The 19,741-nt window shown below is 44.7% G+C and overlaps 1 protein-coding gene across 1 annotated transcript in view; it reads right to left on the reverse strand.

The window, feature by feature from the left end:
* Positions 1-17,365, reverse strand: part of DNAH1 (dynein axonemal heavy chain 1) — a 126,979-nt gene extending 109,614 nt beyond the window's left edge. Inside the window, exons 1-4 of the mRNA XM_074958318.1 lie at positions 17,297-17,365; positions 5,766-6,026; positions 4,817-4,889; positions 523-697 (exon numbers count right to left, since the gene is read on the reverse strand). Coding sequence (XP_074814419.1) covers positions 523-697; positions 4,817-4,889; positions 5,766-5,981 — 464 coding nt within the window. The 5' untranslated portion in view covers positions 5,982-6,026; positions 17,297-17,365. The remainder of the gene's footprint in view (positions 1-522; positions 698-4,816; positions 4,890-5,765; positions 6,027-17,296) is intronic.
* Positions 17,366-19,741: the final 2,376 nt, after the last annotated feature.

Raw genomic sequence — 19,741 nt, forward strand, 5'->3', positions numbered from 1 at the left:
CAATTGGACACTACCCAGAAGGCAGAACAGATTGATGGAACTTTTAATACTATACTGAACAACACATTGTGGGTGGAATTTTCTGAAGTGCTCAGGGTTGGCCTAACTCTGCACCCACTGACTTCAATGGGAGTTTTACCATTGACCCCAGTGGGAGCAGAGTTAGGCCAAGGCTGAGCACTTTGAAAATTCCATCCTAAGGCATTTATTCTAGGGGATCACTTCTGCATTGTCAGAGATGGGCTGGGTGATCTCAGAGGTCTTTCCCATCTCCAACATCTACAAAGCACAATAACCTTAAGTCATTCTGTCAAAATGTGATCCTCTCTCTATGCAACCTAGGTCAACAGCATTGTGCAGGTGTCAAGGGGTAAGGCTAAACCCTACAATAAAACACTGTCCCTCTTGAAACATTATCTACATAGCACTTCCACATCTTCAGAACGAAATTCAATACCCGGTACTTGTGTGGCTATTCGATGTATACAACAGCTATCACATTGTCCCCCTTCTTGAGGTTACCTCTCTATCTCAATCTTCCGAGGGCACTGTCCTGGCAGCCCCTGAAAGGGAAGCTGCACCTTTGGCTTAAATGCTTGCAGTGGGAAGTCTGACTTGGCTAGGATCTCAGTGGTTGGTCCAATCACTTGTTTGTCCAGGTAAGACTCAATGTTCTCGGGAGTCTCAAATGTTGTCACTGACATCAAACAAAAAAACAAGCAAAGTCCTAAGTTCATAAAACAATGTATCTACGTTCACATGCACATACACACAGACAGACAAACTATGCCACCCCTCAGGGTGCACATGTGGGCAATCTACAAGAGTCAGAGCGACTGTACTACACGAGTGAGTGGAGGAGTTAAGCAGACCCTGAGTCAGGCTGTACTGATGAGTGGAAGCCAACCTTGTTTTTTCCCTAGCTTTCTTTGTTTGTGTGCTTATACATGTTATTGTGTTTATATAATACCAAAACAACACTATGGGCTCAGTGCCAGCAATAATGTGCATTAAGAATGTGCATACTACAAAGCATGTGGATAGGGCTTTGGACTGAGACTCAGGAGACCTGGGCAAAACCCTTAATCTACCCGGTACCTCAGCTCCCCATTGGTAGAATGGAGAAGATACTTTCCTACAGGGTTATTCTGAAGGTAAGATTAATTAATAACTGAGGTACTCAGATACTATGGTGATAAGAGGCAAATAAATCTAGACTGAGAGCAAGTCAGATAACCAGTAAATTCTGAAGTGCTTACTCATGTTTTATTCAGGCAAACCTCAAAAGGAGTCAGTCATTCAGTTCTCACTCAAGCAAAATTTCCATTCACTTCAGCTAGAGTTTGTCTGATTAAGGACTGAATACAAACTGACTAACAATGTCAGGACTTTGGCCTATTGTCTTCAGTGGGAAGTGTGCTCTAACAACAAGTAAAGATCTCCAAGGCTTTGGCCCAAAGAAAAGCATCATCTTAGATAACCTATAAATAAAACATTAATGTTTAGATGACTAAGTATACCATCATTAGCTGCAAATAAAAGAATTGCAAGAAGCTGGGAATTTGATGTTTTACCTGAAATAAATAATTAGCTGCAAGATGTAAAGAGCATCATCTCCTTGGAGAGAGCCTAACACAGACCTAAAAATAAGATAAAGGACTTTGAACGAGCATGGGCTCTTTTAATCTCTTACTTGAGAAACTTTCATACTGGTCAAGGAGAAACTTAGGATTTGGGGCCTTAAATTGGACACCTGGATGTGATTAGTTGAAACAATAGTAAAAAATAAAATTGTCAGTCACATAGGAGAACATAAATTGTTGCGCAAAAGTCAGCATGGTTTCTGTAAAGAGAGATCATGTCTTACTAATCTATTAGAGTTCTTTGATGGGGTCAGCAAACATGTGGACAAGGGGGATCCAGTGGACAGAAAGCCTTTGACAAGGTCCCCCACCAAAGGCTCTTACGTAAATTAAGTTGTCATTGGATAAGAGGGAGATCCTTTCATGGATTGAGAACTGGTTAAAAGACAGAGAACAAAGGGTAGGAATAAATGGTAAATTTTCAGAATGGAGAGGGATAACTAGTGGTGTTCCCCAAGGGTCAGTCCTAGGACCAATCCTATTCAACCTATTCATAAATGATCTGGAGAAAGGGGTAAACAGCGAGGTGGCAAAGTTTGCAGATGATACTAAACTGCTCAAGATAGTTAAGACCAAAGCAGACTGTGAAGAACTTAAAAAAGATCTCACAAAACTAAGTGATTGGGCAACAAAATGGCAAATGAAATTTAATGTGGATAAACGTAAAGTAATGCACATTGGAAAAAATAATCCCAACTATACATACAATATGACAGGGGCTAATTGAGCTACAACTAATCAGGAGAAAGATCTTGGAGTCATCGTGGATAAGTTCTCTGAAGACGTCCACGCAGTGTGCAGTGGCAGTCAAAAAAGCAAACAGGATGTTAGGAATCATTGAAAAAGGGATAGAGAATAAGACAGAGAATATCTTATTGCCCTTATATAAATCCATGGTATGCTCACATCTTGAATACTGCATACAGATGTGGTCCCCTCATCTCAAAAAAGATATACTAGGATTAGAAAAGGTTCAGAAAAGGGCAACTAAAATGATTAGGGGTTTGGAACGGGTCCTATATGAGGAGAGATTAAAGAGGCTAGGACTTTTCAGCTTGGAAAAGAGGAGACTAAGCGGGGATATGATAGAGGTATATAAAATCATGAGTGGTGTGGAGAAAGTGAATAAGGAAAAGTTATTTACTTGTTCCCATAATATAAGAACTAGGGGCCATCAAATGAAATGAATGGTTAGCAGGTTTAAAACAAATAAAAGGAAGTTCTTCTTCACACAGCGCACAGTCAACCTGTGGAACTCCTTGCCTGAGGAGGTTGTGAAGGCTAGGACTATAACAGGGTTTAAAAGAGAACTGGATAAATTCATGGAGGTTAAGTCCATTAATGGATATTTGCCAGGATGGGTAAAGAATGGTGTCCCTAGCCTCTGTTTGTTTGTCAGAGGGTGGAGATGGACGACAGGAGAGAGATCACTAGATCATTACCTGTTAGGTTCACTCCCTCTGGGGCACCTGGCATTGGCCACTGTCAGTAGACAGGATACTGGACTGGATGGACCTTTGGTCTGACCCAGTATGGCTGTTCTTATGTACTTATGTATTAAGGTTGTTAATGACGTTGGACCCCATCCTGCAACTTGCTCTGTGTACTTGGATCTTGGTGCCCATATAAATCCCTACAGACATTAAAACAATTGTGGAGAGCAGTTTGCAGGATCGGGGCCTTTGAAACCAATTCTGTGAGGCACTGAGCATCTGCAGCTTTCACTGAAGGCAAAAATGCTGATGTCAATAATATTTCAGGATCAGAGTCCTTGTAACACAAAAATACCAATCTAACATTTGCTTTTTATAAAAATAACATTTAAACTAATGGAGATCAATCCTAAACAGGCCGCTCTATATATTTAATCTCCGTTTTATTCATATCATTAATCAAATATTGTACAGAATCATGAATTGTCCATATCAACGTACAGGTTTATGATTTTTTTGAAGATTTGCCTTTACTGAAGAGTGAATAAAGCATAGAGGTTTTAACAAAATATCTTTAACCTTGCACAAATGTTGGTTTGGTTTCTTCAGAGAACTGCCCTGGTTTATATCTATTGTCAGTAAATGCTACTATTCCCACTGTGGCCTTCCACTTCATTGAAATCTATGAAGCTATTCATTGCAGCACTTTGTGCATTATCAGTTATTTATGTCAATACTTAGTGTGTCATCAGCATTTATACTTACAGCCTGATATTTCCCCATTATATAAGTAGCATATCATAAATAAAGACCTGTCTCCACTGGTTAGGGATGAGTCGGTCTTGTCAAGATTCACTTGTGGATGAAGTCATTTTCCCTTATTCAGGACAATAAAGAGCACATCTAAAGCACAGTAAGGTGGTATATGGCTTCCATCTCTCCCCAGCCTACAATCCAAATAACCAGACTATGCCCTGCGGGTCTGCCAGGCTCTGGGGAAGGGAAAGATCCTTTCCTGTCATAGCCTCTCTGTGGCCATACTCCAGCCTCCAGGACATGCGTACCATTTGCAAGTGGGAAAGAAGTGGCAGATCCCTTTTTCCAATACACAAAGCTCCACTGCAGAGTGAGTGTGGAGCTGGAGTCCAGAGCATGCAAAAGGCTGGGACGGGGCGGGGGTGCGAGGAGGAGGGGAAGGTGTACATTTCCTGCCTGGCCAACTCCGGCACCCTCCACAGCAGTAATGGACACATTCCACTGCTGTTGGTAACCTCTGTGCCTACGGAGTGCGGGTTGAGCCTCATATTCAGGCATAATGGACCCGTGAAGGACAGAGTACTCCGAGTGACATTAATCTTGTTATTCTTCCCAGGGTACCCCACAGGTCTAGCTACAAGAGTCGCCTCCTAAGATTAGGTATGGACCCAAATGCTCTGTGGACATCACAGGGGCCAGATATACCCTGACAGTTGGCAAATCGCTTTTTACTCATGAAGGGGATCATTCTACTGACCTGGGGGTTCACTTCACTCCACCATTCCCAAGTGATTCCATCACCTTGGGATCATCCTTGGCTTTGAGAACAGAATCATGGGAATATTTCCAGTGCTTTTCTAGCCTAAAGTAATCAGCTGAAGCACTAATTTCCCAGCATGCCTAGTGCTACCAACATGAACCCTTTAAGGCCCCATTTCCCAGCATGCCTACAGGCAGTGGCATTATTCTTTTCAGTGCATTTACCTTTTGGCGTGTGCTGCTCAAGATCAGCCTGTCTCAGTAAATCCTTGTACACACTGGGACCAGCGCAAACATCCTGCAAATCCAGCATATAAGAATATCACCAGGGCGAGTCAGAGATAAGAGAGAGGGGCCACAGAGAGTAACAGAGAAAGAGAGGGTAGTAAGGGGATCCATAGAGAGTGTCATACAGGGAGAGGAAGAAAGAACCTTCAGTGAGGGCTTGAAGTACTAGAGTTAGAGAGGACATGCTGAAACACAGAGTACCATGGATAAAGGCTCTAAGTGGCAAAGGGAGTATCTCCAGAAAGGGATAGGGCACATAGAACACAGAGGCAGGGGATTTTTAATAGAATGCAGCCTGAAACCAACCAGAGATATCTAGAGAGTGGGCCAAAGAACAAGAAAGCCAGTTGGGCTATGCTTATTTACACCAACTGAAGATCCGGCCTCATACATTTACTAGCCCATGGAGTTCCGTGCCCTGCCCACAATAACATGATCATACACGGAATACTGTGACTGCCTTGAGAGTCAGCGCCCCCCCCACCAGTAATTCAAGGAAATCATGAATTGTGATAGACAAAGCATTGCTGCTTTACCCCCGAAAAGTCAAATCCTATGAGGGCTCTGACCTAGGGGAACAGCTGCAGAATGGGAGACAAGATGCATGGGCCTGGCATTGTTGCCTGCTCCCTGCCTTGCTCTGAGCAGATTGGATGAAGAGACAGACCAAAGGAGGAGCCGAGGGGGAAAAATTATGGGCAAGAGAAAAGACAACAAGAAAGCCAAGGAGTTCTGTGATTGGTGGGTGTCATTCTAAGCTGTAGTCCTATTTTCTGCATGAGTAAGCCTTGCAGATTATCTGCTTTTCACATGGATCCTTACATCTAGGATGATCTGTGAATCTCCAATAGAAAAGATGAAGAAAGAGGAGGCTCTTTGCACTTACCCCCAAGAAAGCTGTGGCTCCTGGATAGAGCACATCAGAGTAAAATCCTTTTTGTTTAATCATTGGGTATTTCCTGTTGGTCCCCCTGTAGATGCTTTCTGCTGGGCTTGAGCTGGCTCCTGGGCTGGGGTCCAAGACCTGAGCCTGGCTGTTGGAATGAGGAGAATAGGGGCTCCTCCCCAGCGAGTTTGTCAATTCTTTCTTTGTCTTATCCATCCTCTCCACCAGTCAGAGGAAAGGTGCTATGAAGCGATCCTGGGCCTTATGGAAAGGAAACCAATTGATACGGTTAACACTGTGTCTCCACCACTTGTAAAATACCTCTCAGCATTTTTTTACATTGCTGGTTCGCTAAGCAGATGAGAGGATAACGAGGTGCGCTTGACCCCCTGCCATGATCCCACACTTTACTTTTATGGCCTGGTGGCCATCTGTCTCACACACCTGATTGGATGGCTCACTAACCCAGGGCAAAGGGGGAACTTCATTATTCCACACAGGTTTTGGAGGAGAAAACAACAGTGGATGTGTTAAAAGCTGCTTTCCTGAAACTGCAGGGACTTCCCAGCATCCAAGAGACTGCCAGCGGAACTGGAGCAACCCAGGCCTGCACTGAAACTACCACATAAGCCCCTATGAGCTATAAGCTCCTATTAGGTATGTAGGGGCTTTACCAAATCCCTTAAGGGTAACAGTCCCTTCCAAACTTAACTTAATTCTAGTAAACTTAAAACCAGATACCCCACCCAGCTAGTCCCAGATGTAAATTCTGACTCCGTCTCAGACAATTAAAGCAGAGGTGTCTATGTGAGGCCTGTTGAATACTAAAATATAGCCAGAAGCTCCTCGCTCCCTTTTACTGCAGGGGATTTCTTTTCTTTATTTTTTTGCTGGTGATCTCAACTCACAATTTCTGTTCCTCCATCAGGGAAGAGACAAGTACAGGCAAATATTACCGAAATGTGCATTTATTTTTCATACAAAAAAACTTTACATAACTGCAAATGCTAAAGAAGTGCAGCTTTCAGACACGTGGCAAGATGCTAATGTAAAACCAAGGGCTGCAATATTCAGTCCTGAAGTAAGGGCTTGTCTAAATACAAAAACGTTACTGCTCTAACTAAACTGGACTAGTTAAAGTAGTACAGCTCCCCTAGTGTTGATGCAGTTATACAGATATAAAGATGTTTATCCTGCTATAGCTTATTACCATACATGTATGGGAATTCTACATCATAATGCCTCTGAAGGCTATTTCTGGGGTGGTGCAGCTTATTGCACCAGTCCGTGCTCACAGCTGGGCCTGAAGTCTAGCCCAGGGGTGGGCAAACTTTTTGGCCCGAGGGCCACATCTGGGAAATAGAAATTGGATGGCAGGCCATGAATGCCCACAAAATTGGAGTTTGGGTGCGAGAGGGGGTGAGGGCTCTAGTTGGGGGTGTGGGCTCCTGGGTGGGGCCAGAAATGAGAAGTTCAGGGGCTAGGAGGGGGCTCTGAACTGAGGCAGGGGGTCAGGGTGTGGGAAGGGGTTCAGGCCCCAGCTGGAGGTGTGGGCTCTGGGGTGGGGCTGGGGATGAGAGGTTTGGTGTCCAGAAAGATGCTTCAGGCTGGGATCAAGGGGTTTGGAGGGCAGGAAGGGGGATCAGGGCTGGGGCAGGGGGTTGGGGTGTGAGGAGAGGTTCAGGGGTGCAGGCTCTGAGCAGCACTTACCTCAAGCGGCTCCCGGAAGCAGCAGCATGTCCCTTCTCCGGCCCTTACACAGAGGTGCAGCCAGGCAGCTCTGCACACTGCCTGGTCCACAGGCACAGCCCCTGCAACTCCTGTTGGAGCACCGGAGGGGGCCATTGGAGTGCCTAGGAACTGGAGCAGGACAATGCCACGGCTTCTGGGAGCCACATGGTGCAACCCCCGACCCTGTGCCCCAGCTGGAGCACCAGAGGGGGCAAGCCCCAGACCCCGCTCCCCAGTGGGAGCTCGCGGGCCCTCTTAAAACGGCTCGTGGGCCTGATCCAGCCCACGGGCCATAGTTTACCCACCCCTGGGGTCTAGTTGTAAGTGAAGAATAGCCCATATTCTTCCCATGGTTTGTTTAGTCTGGAGAAGAGAAGACTGACAGGGGACATGATAACAGTTTTCAAGTACATTAAAAGTTGTTACAAGGAGGAGGGAGAAAAATTATTCTCTTTAACTTCTGAGGATAGGACGAGAAGCAATGGGCTTAAATTGCAGCAAGGGCAGTTTAATTTGGATATTAGGAAAAACTTCCAAACTGTCAGGGTGGTTAAGCACTGGAATAAATTGCCCAGGGAGGTTGTGGAATCCCCATCACTGGAGATTTTTAAGAGCAGGTTAGACAAACACCTGTCAGGGATGGTCTAGGTAATACTTAGTCTTGCGAGTGCAGGGGACTGGACTAGATGACCTGTCAAGATCCATTCCAGTCCTATGATTCTGTGATTCTATGATTTACAGAGATGTGTGTTCTGCATCCCAGGAAAGACCTGTAGTTCTGTCTGGTTTAATCCTGGGGGATAAAACATTTGCTCAACAATCTGCTAGTTGAGAGTTTACCAACTTGCCATAGTAGATCTTCATTAAAAAGGTCTTGTCAAGGCTTATAGTCTAAAACTAGTGCTGTCGCTGTTTTGGGTTTCGCTGTCACTCAGAGGCACATAACTTTGCCTACTGAGACACTCTGCTCTGTTCTTGAATGCAGATAGTGAAGTGAAATTTACAAAACATCCTATCTGCTCTGTTCAGAGAGTATGAATTTTGTAAATTTCAACTAGCTGCCTGAGGACAAGAATGGATCAGGCACACACAGAAAGGAAAGCATTACATACACACCTAAGATAGTAAGGAACAACTGCACACAGGTTTGTTATTGTAGTGTTCAAATCAGTGAACAATTTTGAATGATTTTTTTTAAAATCAACTGATAAATTAAGATTACCATGATGTAAGTAAATAAGTGAAGTGAAACATGTTAGCATGATTGACAGTTTCTGCCCAGGACTGAAACAGCATATGCTGCTGCAGGTCAGGGCTGAGTTCCATTGACAGCTGTGTGGAGGAAGCATGTACCACAGTGGGCCTGATTCTCCACTGCTTTACACCTTGTGTAGTCATTTACACCTCCAGAATGTCCTTTATGATCACTAAATTAATTCACCAATTTAAATAAACTCCTATTCAGCATCCTGTTCAAAAAGATCCATCTGCCAGGCCCTCACAGATGCACAAGAGAAGACGATAATGTATATGCCTGCCTAATGTAACATTGACACACTGTCCAAAATCAGATCTTGAAAAATTTTCTAGCCACCTACCGGACAAAGAATTAAAATAATTAGCCAGAGTTTGATACAGGTAATAGAGAATGGGTGCACTAGCAAATCCAGAGAAAATCCCAGTCCCCTGCAACCCAAGCTTTTGGAGGGTGCTTGGGATTTCTACCGGAGTGCTCTTCCTGGATCCTGCTTGGGGGTTCCATATTTCATATCAGACTCTAGCTAGTAGACATTTGATAAATCAGATGCTCACTCCACAGCCTGACTCTTCTCCCACATCCACAGCCTCTGGGCTGGTTTAAATGGAAGAGGTTCTCAGATACTCTACCTCTCAGCCTCCTAATTGAGGCAAATGAGGGGCAGGGGGTCCAAAGGTATACTCTACCTCCCTCAACCTCTGCTTTTTGGATCCTCTTCCTCAAGAGTTGCCTCTGCTGCTGCTCACAGCTATCGCAGGCAGCTGCAATGTGAAACTGACATTATTCCGGACAACTTCCTTGCTTCCAAAAGAGTTCTGAATGCCATCAGTGAAACTGCCCCTAGTCTTGTTAATTTCATTCTACTGCTGCTGCAGCGTATGCAATGAAGCCATCTCTATGCAGACTCAGCAGGTTACACACACTTCATATTTAGAAGATGATTTTATTTGGAACCACAAGGGCTGGAAAACTTTTCTTTGAGGAGAAGATTTTCAAAGGCACAAATGGGAGTTAAACACAAAATTCTCATTGAAAGTCAAAATCTCCTGAAAGCATCAGTTATGCAGAAGTTGATGATACAGCCTCCACACACATGTGCATACACACACTTCCCAGATATTTGCCAAAGAAAGTTTCCCCACACACCACTGGCAAATGGATAGCTGGCTTTGTCAAGTCCTAAACCATTTTACTACAATAAGCATTTTAACACATCTTTCCAGCAGTTCACTACTCATTATCCAGTCAAAGGAAACAAAGTTTCCAGGTGTGAAATGATATGTGGCTTTGTTTATATATATATATACACACACACACACACACACACACACAGGTAGATATAGATATAGATACACACGCACACACACATACACATACGCACACGCACGCACATATGTACAGATATAGATACACACACTGTCATAAATATAAAGGGAAGGCTAACCATATAAAGGGAAGACTAACCACCTTTAAATCCCTCCTGGCCAGAGGAAAAACCCTTTCACCTGTAAAGGGTTAAGAAGCTGAAGATAACCTCTCTGGCACCTGACCAAAATGACCAATGAGGAGACAAGATACTTTCAAAGCTGGAGCGGGCGGGAAACAAAGGGTTCTCTCTGTCTGTGTGTTTTTCTTTTGCTGGGACCAGAGCAGGAATGCAGGTCAGAACTCCTGTAAAGGGTTAATAAGCAATCTAGTTAGATATGCGTTAGATTCTGTTTTCTTTAAATGGCTGGTAAAATAAGTTGTGCTGAATGGAATGTATATTCTGGTTTTTGTGTCTTTTTGTAACTTAAGGTTTTGCCTAGAGGGATTCTCTATGTTTTGAATCTGATTACCCTGTAAGGTATTTACCATCCTGATTTTACAGAGGTGATTCTTTTACTTCAATTAAAATTCTTCTTTTAAGAACCTGATTGCTTTTTTCCTTGTTCTTAAGATCCAAGGGTTTGGGTCTGCGTTCACCTATGCAAATTGGTGAGGATTTTTATCAAGCCTTCCCCAGGAAAGGGGGTGTAGGGCTTGGGGGGAAAGACATTTCCAAGGGGGCTCTTTCCCAGTTATATTTGTTAGATGCTTGATGGTGGCAGCAATAAAGTCCAGGGACAAAAGGAAAAATAGTTTGTACCTTGGGGAAGTTTTAACCTAAGCTGGTAAAAATAAGCTTAGGGGGTTTTTTATGCAGGTCCCCACATCTGTACCCTAGAGTTCAGAGTGGGGAAGGAACCTTGACACACATTGATATAGATATATCTGTGTGTGTATATATCTTTATCTGTATATATGTGTGTGTGTGTGTATCTACATCTATCTATATCTATAACTGTGTTTGTGTATATGTGTATCTATTTCTATATGTGTGTATGTATGTGCGTGTGTATGTGTATATCTGTGTGTGTATAGATCTATATCTACGTGTGTGTGTGTATATCTACATATCTATATGTATATCTCTGTGTGTGTGTATGGATATATATCTATATCTGTGTGTGTGTGTGTGTGTGTGTGTATGTGTATATGTGTGTGTGTGTGTGTGTGTGTATATATATATATAATATTAGGGTTGGAAGAGACCTCAGGAGGTCATCTAGTCCAGTGCTACTCAAAGTGGTGGTCCGCAGATTGGTGCCGGTCCGCGAGCCAACGGCTGCTGGTCTGTGCGCACATTGGAAAAAAAAATTGCAGGTCCCCCACATCAGATAGCTTGAGAAGCACTGATCTACTCCAATCCCCTACTAAAAGCAGGACCAACACCAACTAAATCATCCCATCCAGGGCTTTCTCAAGCTGGGCCTTAAATATCGTTAAGGATGGAGATTCCACCACCTCCCTAGGTAACCCATTCCAGTGCTCCACCACCCTCCCAGTGAAATAGTGTTTCCTAATATCCAACCTAGACCTCTCCCACTGCAACTTGAGAGCATTGCTCCTTGTTCTGTCATCTGCCACCACTGAGAACAGCTGAGTTTCATCCTCTTTGGAACCCCCCTTCAGGTAGTTGAAGGCTGCTATCAAATCCCCCCTCACTCTTCTCTTCTGCAGACTAAACAAATCCAGTTCCCTCAGCCTCTCCCCTAAGTCCCATGTCCCAGCCCCTGATCATTCTCGTTTCCCTCCGCTGGACTCTCTCAATTTGTCCACATCCCTTCTGTACTGGGGGCCCCCAAACTGGATGCAATACTCCAGATGTGGCCTCACCAGTGCCGAATAGAGGGGAATAATCACTTTCCTCGATCTGCTGGAAATGCTCCTACTAATGCAGCCCAATATGCCATTAGCCTTCTTGGCAACAAGGGCACACTGCTGACTCATATCCAGCTTCTCGTCCACTGTAATCCCCAGGTCCTTTTCTGCAGAACAGCTGCTTAGCAGGTCTCTGCACATGTCCTTGTTGAACCTTATCAGATTTCTTTTGGCCCAATCCTCCAATTTGTCTAGGTCACTCTGGACCCTATCCCTACCCTCCAGCGTATCTACCTCTCCCCACAACATAGTGCCATCCGCGAACTTGCTGAGGGTGCAATCTATCCCATCGTCCAGATCATTAATAAAGATGTTGAATAAAACCGGCCCCAGGACCAACCTCTGAGGCACTCCACTTGATACCGGCTGCCAACTAGACATTGAGCCATTGAAAACTACCCGTTAAGCCTGATAATTTAGCCAGCTTTCTATCCACCTTATACTACATTCATCCAATCCATACTTTTTTAACTTGCTGGCAAAAATACTGTGGGAGACCGTATCAAAAACTTTGCTAAAGTCAAGATATATCATGTCCACCGCCTTCCCCATATCCACAGAGCCAGTTATCTCCTCATAGAATGCAATCAGGTTGGTCAGGCATGACTTGCCCTTGATGATGTTGACTATTCCTGACGACCTTCCTCTCCTCGAAGTGCTTCAAAATGGTTTCCTTGAGGACCTGCTCCATGATTTTTCCAGGGACTGAGATGAGACTGACCGGTCTGTAGTTCCCCGGGTTCTCCTTCTTCCCTTTTTTAAAGATGGGCACTATATTTGCCTTTTTCCAGTCATCCAGGACTTCCCCCGATTGCCACAAGTTTTCAAAGATAATGGTCAATGGCTCTGCAATCACATCAGCCAATTCCCTCAGCACCCTTGGATGCATTAGATCTGGACCCATGGACTTGCGCATGTCCAGCTTTTCTAAATAGTTGTTAACCTGTTCTTTCACCACTGATGGCTGCTCACCTCCTCCCCATAGTGTGTTGCCCACGACAGCAGTGTGGGAGCTGACCTTGTCTGTGAAGACTGAGGCAAAAAAAAGCATGGAGTTCTTCAGCTTTTTCCACATCATCTGTCACTAGGTTGCCTCTCCCATTCATTAAGGGTCCCACACTTTCCCTGATCTTTTTCTTGTTGCTAACGTACCCGTAGAAACCCTTCTTGTTACCCTTCACATCCCTTGCTAGCTGCAACTCCAGTTGTATTTTACTCCTCCCTAGTCATCTGACCAAGTTTCCACTGCTTGTAAGCTTCCTTTTTATGTTTAAACTCACTGAAGAATTCACTGTTAAGCCAAGCTGGTCGCCCGCCATCTCTCTGCACATCGGGATGGTTTGTTCCTGCACTCTCAATAAGGCTTCTTTAAAATACAGCCAGCTTTCCTGGACTCCTTTTCCCCACATATTAGCCTCCCAGGGGAACCTGCCCATAAGTTCCCTAAGGGAGTCAAAGTCTGCTTTACTGAAGTTCAGAGTCTGTATTTTGCTACTCTTCTTTCTTCCTTTTGTGGGGATCCTGAACTCAACCATCTCATGGTCACTGCTATGCAGGTGACCCCCCAGTTCTATTTCCCCTATCAATTCTTCCCTGTTTGTAAGCAGCAGGTCAAGAGGAGAACGGCCCCAGGTTGGTTCCTCCAGTAGTTGGACCAGGAAGTTGTCCCCAACACTCTCCAAAAACTATCTATCTATATCTGTGTGTGTGTGTGTATCTATTGTGACAGACCCAGACCAGTGGGATACAGGAGTCTGGTAGAAGGCAAATATATTGGCCACTGGATGAACAGTTTTCTGTTCCCTGAGTGATCAGAGCAGGGGCTGCCCTACAGCAATAAGGAACCTGCCAGAACCAATTAAGACAGGCAAGCTAATCAAGACAACTGGAGTCAATTAAGAACTTTCTAGATTCAATTATGGCAGGCAGGCTAATCAGGACACCTGGTTTAAAAAGGACCTCCCATCAGTTAGTAAGGGGGTGTGCCAGGAGCAGGGAGCGAGAAGGTGTGAAGAGTTCAAGTGTGATCAGGCTTTGGGAGGAAGATCCTGCAGTGAGGATAAAGAAGGTGCTGGGGGGAAGGCAATGGGGAAGTAGCTCAGGGAGTTGTAGTTGTCACACAGCTGATACAGGAAACATTGTGGACAGTTGCTATCCACAGGGCCCTGGGCTGGAACCCAGTGTAGAGGGTGGGCTTGGGCTTGGGTTTGGGTTCCCCTCCATCCCCCCAACTCCTGATTGGACACAGGAGGAGTTGACCTGGTCTGTGAGAAACACCAGAAGGGAAGGCCTAAATTGGAAAGGGATCTGCCCTGTCCCTGACCCATTAGGTGGGACACAGAGTCTGCGGGGATTGTTCTCCTTTTCCCCCATGCTGGCCAGTGATGAGGCTAACTGAGTGAACGGCAGATCTGAGCCACAAAAGTGGCCAAACTGAGGGCTCCTCTGAACCTCTGAGGTGAGAAAATCTGCCAATATGCACAGGACCCTCTGTGTAATCTCTGTCCCTCTCGCTCTCTGTATATATGTGCACGTGTGTGTATCTATATGTATCTCTCTGTGTGTCTATATAAGATGGAGAATATCTTATTGCCCTTATATAAATCCATGGTACACCCACATCTTGAATACTGTGTACAGATGTGGTCTCCTCATATCAAAAGAGAAATACTAGCACTAGAAAAGGGCAACTAAAATTATTAGGGGTTTGGAACGGGTCCCATATGAGGGGAGATTAAAGAGGCTAGGACTTTTCAGCTTGGAAAAGAGGAGATTAAGCGGGGATATGATAGAGGTATATAAAATCATGAGTGGTGTGAAGAAGTAAAAGTTATTTACTTGTTCCCATAATATAAGAACTAGAGGCTACCAAATGAAATTAATGGGCAGCAGGTTTAAAACAAATAAAAGGAAGTTCTTCACACAGTCAACCTGTGGAACTCCTTTCCTGAGGAGGTTGTGAAGGCTAGGACTATAACAGGGTTTAAAAGAGAACTGGATAAATTCATGGAGGTTAAGTCCATTAATGGCTATTAGCCAGGATGGGTAAGGAATGGTGTCCCTAGCCTCTGTTTGTTTGTCAGAGGGTAGAGATGGACGACAGGAGAGAGATCACTTGATCGTTACCTGTTAGGTTCACTCCCTCTGGGGCACCTGGCATTGGCCACTGTCGGTAGACAGGATACTGGACTGGATGGACCATTCTTATGTTCTATCTATATGTGTGTATGTGTGTGTGTGTATATATATATATATATAATATAAATTTTTATTAGGGCTGTCAAGTGATTAAAAAAATTAATCACAATTAATCATGCCATTAAACAATAGAATACAATATAAACATAGCTATAGCTATATATATATATATATATATATACACACACAGATATCTATATCTAACCGTATTAAGCAGAAGTGGTTAAATGGGACTATGCAAAATGAGATCACATTATAATGGAACTGCTGACACAACATTAGCTACAGTGTGTATGGCAGGATAGCAAAACTATAATTACAATTTCTCAGTAAATCTAGTTTTTACATATCCAAGAAGTCACACTCCCACACACTTTTCTCAGAGTGGTATGAGCTTTTGATCTCTTGCCTCTTCTTCGATTCTTTGATCCATGGTTTCAATCAAACTAACTAAGAAAACCATCATTTTAAAAAAAAATGAGGTTCAAAAATGCTTCAGTGGTTGTAACAGACAAAGAAAAGTACTTTTAAAAAAAAATTAAAAGGGCAAAATCAGAATGAAAGATAGATGAATACCGTGTTAGTTTTCTACCTTTCTCAAAACAATCTATGTATGCATTCCTAATGCCCCAGTCACCACAGATTCTAGACAATAAATACATGGGACTTGTTTCTTGCCTTAATATAAGCTATAAAACAGGAGTTCAATATAGTGATAAGCAACCTACATATGCCTTTATACTTAAATCTACTTGAATCTTGTCCCTTCCAAAAACAGAGTTAAAAATAGTTTCAAGTACTACACCATCCTCTGTCCCCCTGACAATGGTGGTAGTTTTACAATCGCATTTTCCTGATTTGTTTTTGTTTTAAATGTATTTTCCCTCTGGGTTGCTAAAGGAAAGACCCACACAAACAACAAAGGACATTGACTATAAACAGTGTTGCCAAAATTCACAAAGAATAGAGAAAATAGTTGGCTAATGTGCTTTAGTTATATCAGCCTTGGGTGTTCCTTGTAAAAAAAGTGCAATCCCTTCACTCCATCCCCTAGTTGTTTACGAATACTGCAAAACTAATTAAAATACAATATTAAGGACCTGATCCAGTGCCTTTAACTTCAACAAGCATTCGATTGGGCCCTAACACATCATAACACATACGACATCAAGAATACCAAAAAAAAAAAGGGTCAAATGGCCATCATTACCCAAAGGGGAAGGGGGCCTCATGACTGGGCAGAGACTGGGAAAAACACCCTTCTCTGGAAACTGAATATTTCTAGTGGCTGTTTGAATGTGGAGAGGGATGGACATCTGGGGGGGGGGGGTGGGCAGGTAGGAGTCCTCTAGAAGTATCCAGGAATGATAGGGTGGGGGATTCGACTCCCATATCTAGTGGCATCCGGGGTGATGTGGCTCTGATTCCTACAGCTAGCAGCATCTGGAGGTGGGCTGCCTCTGAGTCCCACGCTTGGCCAAAAGGCAACAAGAAGAAATTGTGAACTAATTTTAACCCTTTTCAGGAATGACAAATAATTCATCGACATTTTCAAACTCTGACCCGCTTCCTCCAACACTAGGGCTACCTTAGCAACACCTAGGTCCACGGCGTGGGCATGCAACCCCTATTGTGGGATGCCCCAACTCCTCTTGGGGGGCCACGGTAATGACTTGCCAGGAGGCCATGGGCAGCAAAACAGGGCAGACCATGGCTCCTGCCACCTGTACAGCGGAGCATGGCCCCGAACAAACAGCAACCTGCCTACTCTACCTGGGCCAAGGCGGTGCTGTGGGTAGGGTTGCCAACCCTCCAGGACTGTCCTGGAGTTTCCAGGAATTAAAAGATTGTCATGTGATGAACCCTCCAAGGTGGGTTGCACAAGGTGGAAGTTTTGCCTCGGGCGCAAAATAGCCTTGCACTGGCCCTGCTTGTGCCTAGGCCTGGGGTGCCCCTTATGGGGGGCAGGAACATTGCATGCTGGGACCTCTGCCCGGCCGTGTTAAGGCGGTGCCCCCACTCCCAGGCCGAACCATGGGCTGTCCTCCGGGCCTCCCCACCCCCCGACCCTTAGGCCAGCCAGGAGTCAGAGAGTACGCACCAGCCTGCCCAGCTTCCCCCTCCCGTGCTGTGGAATGGCCTCGTCGTCAAGCATCAGACGCCTGAGCCTGTTGCTAGGGGACAAAACCATTCCAGCAGGGAGGGGGGTTCAATCCCCCCGCCTGTGAAATATTAACAGCCCTAAATTCAGTGGTTCGTTCCTACAAGGACTACTTCTTCCCCCACAGCTCAGACGTCCCCGCGTTTGTATGGCGTTTGAATGTGCATTGCGCCCTCCCCGCCTGTAGTGAATTTGGTTGCGTCCAAGCAGAGCCCTGAAGGGGAGGAGCACTGTGGAAGACGAAGAGAGTGGGACGCAGCTACAGACTAGAACGTCCCATGCCAACCCGGAAGTTGGCCTCTCTTGCCGCTAGGGAGGCTACTCGGTGGTCAGGGCAGCAGCCTACTGGTCCGTGAGGCAGGGAAGGGTACTTAGTGCACCCAGCACCTGTAGTGTCTAGGGGTTGGGTTAGGGGATTCCCGCAGCTTTCATAGCGTCCCCTCGAGGCTACCTGTGGGCCATCTCCTTGGGGCTGGTACTGAACTGGCACTCTGGAGGTCTGGGTTCCAGTCCTTGTGCTGGCACAAGGTGACTCTGGGAATGGGGTTAATGCATACCCCACTGTCTGGTTTCTTTGTATAGACTGTAAGCTAGGTGGGGCAGGGGCTGTCTCTCAGTAGCAGTTTGGGCACTGCCTAGCACAATGGGGGCTTGCTCATACAGGAGCCTCTAGGAACTACTGGTTTCAGAGTAGCAGCCATGTTAGTCTGTATTCACAAAAAGAAAAGGAGGACTTGTGGCACCTTAGAGACTAACCAATTTATTTGAACATAAGCTTTTGTAGCTGTAGCTCACAAAAGTTTATGCTCAAATAAATTTGATAGTCTCTAAGGTGCCACAAGTCCTCCTTTTCTTTCTAGGAACTACTGTAACACAAGTAATGAAGAAAAGCTGTTATTGATTCAGGTCACATTATTGCCCATCCGGCCAGTGCTATTTTGAGGGTGGGGGAGAATCTAAGCTAGGTGGCAGAGCAGGGAGGGGAAGAAATCTTTAAATAAGCAAACACTAGATGCCTTTCTGAAAGCTACGCTCTTGCTCAGCCACAAGTTATGGGTTTGATGCAGGAATTGCTGGGTGAAATTTTCTAACCTGTTACGATTGCACTAGATAATCATAATGGCTACTTCTAGGCTTAAAAATCTAGGAAGGAAGAAACACCATGGAGGCAGGTTGATCTTTTTTTTTTTTTTTTTTTTTAAGTGGGGCTGCTTGAACGTGATCAGGGGATTGGAAATTTAGTATATAACTCATTGAAATGGAGTCATGGGCAAAGAGCAGTTGAAGCAGCAAAAGTGTGTGATTAATTAATTTATCTCTGGGTTGTGCCCTTTATTGCCTAGAATCCATCTCCTCCAATTTATATTACCTCTGTAATAGGTTCACCTCTGCAATACAATTGTGTAGGCTTTAAACAGGTATAAGTTTTATAACTGTAATGCATGGAACATGCCAGCCATTATGATTTATGCTATAATAGTGTCCAAAGGCTCCAAGGAGGATCAGAGCCCCAGTGTGCTAGGAGCTGTACCCACTCATAGAAAGATATGGTCACTTCCCCAAAGAACCTGCACTCTAAAATGGGCAGAAAGTGATGTAAACAAGTTGTTAGGATGAAAATTGCTACCTCTTTTGTTCATTCCATGGATTTTGGGGATGGGGAATATGGGGGAGGACAGAAGGGAAATGGGGTAAAAAATGGGAGAGGGGAGAAGGGAATGATGAAAGAGTAGACAGGAACATGCAGAAAGAAAGATATGAGGTTGGATCAAAGTCCATCGTGTAGAGGAGATGATGTGTAGATGGCTGGAGGCAGAAGATCTGAACGTTGCTCCTGGTGCTAGAGCCTTTCACTATACTGTAGTAGAAATGCTTTCACCCCCACCCACCCCTGTTAGTTTTGGCCATGAGGGCAGTTGATGCTGATGGCATGTGCAACTTGCTACCATGCAATTCAGCTACTTAGAGACTTGTACCTGGAATTTAAGTGACAGGTGCCATAATATACAGCTGCAGCAATGGCTAGGAGTGCTATATGCAGACTGTCTGCACTAGTGTGGACACAAATTCTGCTGGAAACATCTAACCTTGCAATGGTTCAGACGTTTTTGGCTCCTGGGGATGGGCTTATATTAGAGCACTGGGGCAGAGAATCTGGCCTCACGGGGGCAGCAGAGCTCACACAATGAACACAGAATTCCATAGCTGTCACAAGCATTAAGACGGTGCCGGTGGAGCCAGGCTCTCTACAAAGCCAGCAGATACTGGGCGGTTAAGTCAGCAAGGGAAGCGTTAGTGCATTCCAAAAATTTGCAAGCAAGAAAACGTCATGGTTAGGTAGAGACAAGGTGGGGGAAGGTAATATCTTTTACTGGACCAACTTCT

This window comes from Natator depressus, chromosome 7 (assembly GCF_965152275.1).
Source record: "Natator depressus isolate rNatDep1 chromosome 7, rNatDep2.hap1, whole genome shotgun sequence".
NCBI lineage: Eukaryota > Metazoa > Chordata > Testudines > Cheloniidae > Natator > Natator depressus.